The sequence below is a fragment of the Poecilia latipinna genome, unplaced genomic scaffold (assembly GCF_001443285.1).
Source record: "Poecilia latipinna isolate Pla-1442-1.1 unplaced genomic scaffold, P_latipinna-1.0 Scaffold2249, whole genome shotgun sequence".
Classification (NCBI taxonomy): domain Eukaryota; kingdom Metazoa; phylum Chordata; class Actinopteri; order Cyprinodontiformes; family Poeciliidae; genus Poecilia; species Poecilia latipinna.
In genome coordinates this window covers 4,137-10,926 of record NW_015114865.1, presented here as the reverse complement: position 1 = coordinate 10,926, position 6,790 = coordinate 4,137, and the positions used below count along the sequence as shown (strand labels likewise).

Below are 6,790 nucleotides of genomic sequence, written 5' to 3'. Positions count from 1 at the left end.
ATAGTGTGTATGTTGGCATCATTTTACAAAAACTTCAGTTTAAATGTCAGGATTTGTATATTATAACGTGCTTATATTTATTTTATTCACTATAGTTTTTAATATATTGGCATAAAAATTATACTTCTTGATCCTGATTGAAACCTGAGCAAGAGGGAAAAATTTGGTGTCAAACATTTTAGCACTTTCCTCCACTGCCAGGAGCAGACATGTTTTTCACCTGGGTTTGTACAATTTTATTTCATGAAAATTATCAGTCTCATAAACTGATAAATGTACCACTGCAGCAGTTTGGCCGTTCAGTTTCTAAATATTGGTCTTCAACACAGGAGGTGGAGAACTCAGCAAACATGACCCAGGACTGTTGGACCTTTTTGGACAAGAATTTATTTTCCTAGTTTTGAAAACCTGACGTATAAAATGTCTTATCGAGTGTAAGACCTCTTCCAGGTGAAGGGGTCTCCATCCACATCGTCCACGCCGCTCTGGCCGGCTGGCTGGGGTCTGGATCTCTTCATCGTGGCGCCTCTCCTCCGACGTGACATCGCTGCAGCGTTCATCTTGCTCTTCTGGCCTCTGACGCCGTTCACTTCCTGTTGGCCTCTCCAGCTTTTCCAATCCCTTTCCGCCTCTTTCAGGAAGTCAGACGCCACTCTTAGGAACTCCAGCACTGCAATATGACTCCAGGTATCTTCATCCGTCTGCTGCCCGGCGTCCAGGGCGAATCCGCAGTGCCCTCCTCTGTCTGTTAGCGCCAGCAGGAAGTAAGGGTTGCTTTGGAAAAGGGAAACGGGGAGCGTGGAGGCCGGAGGGAGGAGGGGATCATCAGAGCTGCAGATGCAGAGCACTGGGACCGCCACCTCATCTGCATCTCTCAGAGGTTCGTTCCTCCCCCAGTAGCTCTCCCAGTTCGCTGCTGGGTAGGCTCTTTCACCCAGTGCCCAGGCCGCTGCTGATGTTAGGCCCCTGAGGGAGGGAGATGCAGGGTTTCTCTCTGTGGATGGAGAAACTTTCTCAGTGGGAGAGCAGAAAAGAGCCTCTTCAAAATCTCTGAGGCTGGAGGATCTGAGGGCACGATCCACATCCAGGATTCCTCTGAGCGAACTGACATATCTATTGAGAGCATGGAAGAAAAGCAAAGATTTTAGTAAATATAGCAAAACTAAAATCTGGAGTTTGTGCAGAGTTGGGTGACGTTTTGGGAAAAAATGTAGTTTTAGGAGTATTTTGCTACACACTGCTTTCTACTGTTTCTACTGAGTAATTTTATGATGATGTATTGCTACTCTTACTTCAGTCAAACTTCTGGATATTGCTGTGGGTAAGTTTACTGAATGAAGAACAACCTTATTTTAACCAAAAACACACACCTGCAGGTTTTGTTAAAGTTTCATAACTTTTATATTGAAAGAAACTGATTTGTAACAGTGCTGCAAATTATTTTAACTTTGATTTTTAAAATACCATTTTAAAGATTTAAATATTAAATGACTGATGTTTTGATCAGTCACTCAGTACTTGAGTAGAATTTTTACCAAATACTTGCTTACTCTTACTTGAGTATATTTTATGGTTACACTACCAGCCTCTGGATTTGTATAAAGTAAAATATTCTCACCTGCTCAGCTGCATTTTTCTGTGAAATAGCACCCCCCAGCGGTAAAGAGGCGGCATGGCGCTTTCAAACCACCGTTGCCCCAGCAACACAGGTGAGATGGCTGCAGCTGCTGTTAGGCAGGTGCTTGAACCTCGCTCGCCCAAGTAGGACAGCAGGACGGCGGAGCCCGATCCTTCACTCACCGCAACCAACACGGAGGACGGGTGCCGACTGCGGACATACAGCACCGCCTGAAAACACACGGCACTGATAGCTGTAAAAAATATAATAGAAAAATATGTCTGAACTCAGGACAAAATATATCAAAGTGGAGTCTGCACATTTAAAATCTCAACCACAAAGGTAACTTTAATCTAATTTTATAATAAAACGTAAAAAAAAAAAGTTAAACCTGAACAAGCACCCAGAAAAAAAGTTTTACAAAAGCTTTTGACTCCATCTAATTAAAGAGTTATTTCAACGATTTAAGGCAGGTTAACCTCTAATTTACTCGTAATTATACCATTGATTCATTAGAATGCAAACTGATTAAACCTTTATTGTCTTCTCTAGCTTTTCCTGTTCGGCTGCAGAGAAACCGTTTATTTTTCCTTGTGAGCATCGTTGTCTCCAACGTACCTGATTCAGGTAACTGACTCATTATCAGGCCTCTGCGGAACTTGTTGGCATGTAGAGGAGGTATTTCATTTGTTGTTTTCAGCTAAATGTCTTCAAAGACTGGAGTTGGAGACAGATAAACTAGATGTTGACTTTGCAGCACAGAAGATAGGAGTGTGTCTAATAATGTAGGGGATGAAGAGGTAGATTTCTCAAACATTTTGCCAAAATAAGAATGAAATACGATTCAGATATAAGCAAAAACTGCAAGTAGACTGAATTGATGTAATCAGCTGATCCTCTTTTAAAGCAGTTCCCCAACTTTTCCATGTCCCCAAAGAGGATTAACCTCTGACCCCTTTTTTAAACCCACGGATACAGAATATGTAAGAAACATCAACTTTTATAATGTTTTTATTCATTATTTAATAATTATTACATTCTTTTAGCACAAATGCTGCTTCATCTGATTTTTGATGGCCTTGAGTTCTGTGACGAAAAATTTTATCAGATATCTACCTCAACTTTATTACCAGATAATACAATTTTTCATTACAATTCCCTCTTTTGATGATAATTGTGATATTTTATAATAATCCCATCACATTTTATTTTATTACCACAGTTCTTATGTTTTTTTGCAGGTATTCACCACAGCTGAGTTGCTTTGCTCTTGTCAGAAACTTTTCCACTTCCTGCTTGTGATGCTAGTTTTGAGGAGCGACGCAGCTTCATAAACTTAACAGGCAGCCAATCATAAAATAAATTAAACTCTTATTTTATTTTTAAAAAATTATTGAAAAACAAACACTAAATTATGATGAATAATTTAAGATAAAAATATAGATAGAATTGTTCTTTTAGTTTTGCATTTTTTTTCTCTCATCTTCCCTCCAACTTGCTGAGGCCCCCAGCACAGCGCCCCCTGGCTGCCCCACTTGGAAAACCCAGCGTTTTAAAGCGTACCTGCTCCAGATCCGCCGAGTCTCCAAACTCACAGATTCTTGCTGTGGTGAGGGGCGACCCGGCTGTGCCCCGATGGTGAAACACGACCACAGAGAAGCCCTGCCGCGCGGCCTGCTGGCTGAGCCACTGCAGGTGGGGGGTCGTCCCTCCCCAGGTCTGAGGGATGAGGAGCAGGACGGGGGGTGTCGAGGTGAAACACCCGAGCGCCTTCGTCCCTGACTGCTGCTCCTTCTTCACCTCCCACCTCCTGTTTGCCCAGTCCAGAGCCACAACCCCCCCGTCCTTCATTAGGAGGTGCTCTCTGGTGAACTGGATGCTGTCTGCATGTTCTCCACACACTTGGCTGGAGACCGTCTGCAGGTGGGGGTCTCCCCAGGGCCAGTCGGCCAGTTTTGCCTTTGTGAGCGAGCCACAGTGCTGCAGCAGATACCTGGCCAGTGCAGAGGGTTTACAGATGAGCCGGGGTCCATCTGAGGTCTGACCTGATGACGTCTCTGGTGGCTTCAGCTCCTCGTCGCCGTGCAGCAGCGGCAGATCCAGGATCAGACACGTTGTGACCCACAGCATCCAGCCTGCAGCCCTGACAGCCACATTTACCCAACTGCAGAACCCCGGCCAGCGGAGGCCCAAACACAGCAGGAAAAACAAGGAGCATGGGAGCAAACATAACAAACAATCCAACACGTATGACTCCATAGGTGAATAAAAACAAGAGATGTCACTGGGAAGCTTTCCTCATCATCCAGGCTCACAGGTGACTGATGCTCAGCTGTCTTTCTTTCTTCAGCTTTGGAAAAGGAAAATAAAAAAAAGTAAAGAAATGAAAAATCTTTCCAATGACTGAAAAACTAGATGAAATGCTCCTCCTACTCTCCCCTTTCACCTGTCTATATAAATCATTTACTACAAGGTCAGTCAGAAAAGGCAAACAGACAACATCAACGGGTCTCATTAATGTCGTGGATTCATATTTATTTGCATTCCTCACCCAGTTGGTTGGCAAATGTTTAATCACTTTATCAATCCCCCTTAGCTGTTACACACTTAATGGCTATGAACAGCAAAAATTAGCAAAAATAACTGTTGTAAAACACATTTTTACAAAATTCTGTCAATTTCCTAAAAAAATAAAGGTGGAGTCACAGCTCTGAGTCTTTGTGTCAGTCAGTCTGGTGCATTGCAGCTTTTCTCTGTGCTTCCTTAAAAAGCTGCTGAATCTGAGTCAGGCTGCTGAATAAAATTAAAGTATTCAGTTCCAGAATAAAGAAAGAAATAATCTTTAGGGAAATAAATGGCCAAGAGGAAGAGCTTCTTATCTCACCTCTGTAAATGTTGCCTAATGCTGCCTCTGCGAGGTTTTGTAGCTTGGAAATCTAGAAGTATTTTGGTATAAAGTCATAAGGAAATTTTTCGCAAAAACAAAAAGAAATAACTGGCCAGATTTTCTAACTGTGTATCGCAGAGATTCTTGACTTAGCTTAGATGTTTAAACAAAGATGTAAATATAATGTATGTGTGTTTTTCTGACTCTCTTCTTTAAATGCTGTAAACTAGTCCAGAGCATTAGTTTGCTGTATTTAGCATGGTGTGACATCATAAACCGGTTCCAGTTAAACCTTAAGCTTTATTTTTCGTTGCACAACCCACAATAACTTTCATAGGTTTTTAGCTTGTGCTGTTTTCTTTCCTAAACAGCTTTATGACTGTGAAACACAAAGATAAGTAGCTTCACCTTCCCTGATCAGATTTTGTAAACTTTAGTTGGACGAATTATTAATTTTTGTTGATTTTAAATGCATCGCATATTTAAAGCTATGCATATTTTTATGTGATATATTTTTTCATCTGGTCTTTACTGTTTTTTACTCACTAACTAAAAGCCAATTTGTAGGTGATTATTTGTTGTTGTTTTACTTTAAAGTTAATTTGCTTCAGAAAAACAACTTGCCAAGTAAACTGTGGATCTGACTCTTGTTTTGTCATCCTCATTGTTATCTGCAGACACTAATTTAGGCTAAATACTGATTATAAATAATTTCTGAATGTTAATCTGAAATCAATACAGCTTTATTAAAATTATGAAAGATTCAAATGAACAATGTATTTATTCAGGTTTTAGCAGTCAATAATGATGAGGCAATATATTTAATTAACAATGAAACTTTCAAATTTAACATTATTCACTTCAATTTACAAAACACTTTAAAATTCTAAGAAAAAAAGGAAATGAACTCCATAAGCTTCACATAAACAAAACTTTAAAGTTTTTCATAAAATAAAAATACCAAAAGCTCAAACAAGCGGTAAAAAGAGAAGGCTGAGATCTTTTTTGTATTTCTTTGACAGGGTGAGAGTTGAATGCTGTGCGTCTGCATTGTCCTCTGTCACTCATGTTACGGTAACGTCAACAACTGGTGCATTGCTTGACTGTCAAAACAAGTTTTTTTCACACTCTTGCGTCAATGGAAATGAACAAATAACATTGAGAATGTTTAGTGGTCTATTTAAGATAAACAAAATTAAAATGGATAAACTCATGGCTAGTTTTTACATTTTTGACATGAAATATGAAAAAGAGGCTTTCATTTTCACTCGTCAGAAATTTGCAGTTCACATTATAATACATGAGTTTGTCTCGGCACCATAAACTTTAGCCATGGATTTTTAAGATACAGGTGATAAAATGTATAATAAGCTTGAGTTTTTGCATGTAGTCTTAGCGTGACTTCATACATGTTCTGTCAGTACATCAGTGTGTCAACATACCTGCACAATCTTTGTTTACAAGAATTTAACTTAGTCCTGAACGTCTGACTCATGTTTATATTAAAGCTGTCAAACAACAAACAAGTTGACGATAAAAGCAATTAAATGTGATTAAGAAACTAAGAACGCTATCATTTGTCTTGAAGGGTGTGTCTGAACTTTAGCAACATATTTAATTTTTTACAATCTGTACTGATGTCATCCAATCTGCAAATATTGATGTGTTTAACATAAGTCTCAACCTCAAACTTCAGATCTATTTGTTAAATTGAAAATAGACTTGTTAAAATGAATAATCCCACAACAATTAGCTGTAATTCAATGATGGTTTTTGACATTTTATAAACATTATGACATTTGGCTTTGTTAGGCCGTGATTAAAGCTCCCCATATTATTTTATTTGCACATTATATTGGAACAAACTCCTACATCTTGACTTTGGTTAATATTAGCAAAATTTTATCTGCAGTAAAAACATAGCAGTCAGCCATGGGTTTGACATTTGCCAGATGTAGAAGTAATCATAACTCAAAATCTAGGACCATTTTGAATTTCTGAGACCTAAACAGCAGCTGCCATAAAAAAGAAGAAGACACTCAAATTTCTAAATGAAATGTCAAACAGCAGTGAATGTATTGTGTTTCGTGTGTACTGTTGCAGCACAGGTAAGTTTTTGAATTGGTACAAATAAGTCCTGACACTTGCAGTCAAAGTTATAAGTGAAGCAACAGGCAAGAAAGATAACGGCACTGTCACATTTACACTTGTCACACTTACACGAGACACAATATCCATTTCTATTAGGTAACCCAAACCACATCAGGACAATGTTAGCCCAGATA

At 39.3% G+C, this 6,790-nt stretch overlaps 1 protein-coding gene across 1 annotated transcript; it reads right to left on the bottom strand.

Moving 5' to 3' along the window:
• Positions 1–367: 367 nt before the first annotated feature.
• LOC106936957 (abhydrolase domain-containing protein 15) lies at positions 368–4,607 on the bottom strand. The gene is made up of 3 exons (XM_015018219.1): positions 3,182–4,607; positions 1,619–1,848; positions 368–1,113 (listed from the first exon to the last, which is right to left on the bottom strand). The coding sequence occupies exons 1-3, from the start codon at positions 3,875–3,877 to the stop codon at positions 426–428; spliced, it is 1,614 nt and encodes a 537-aa protein (XP_014873705.1). The 5' UTR covers positions 3,878–4,607; the 3' UTR covers positions 368–425.
• Between the last annotated feature and the right edge of the window lie 2,183 nt (positions 4,608–6,790).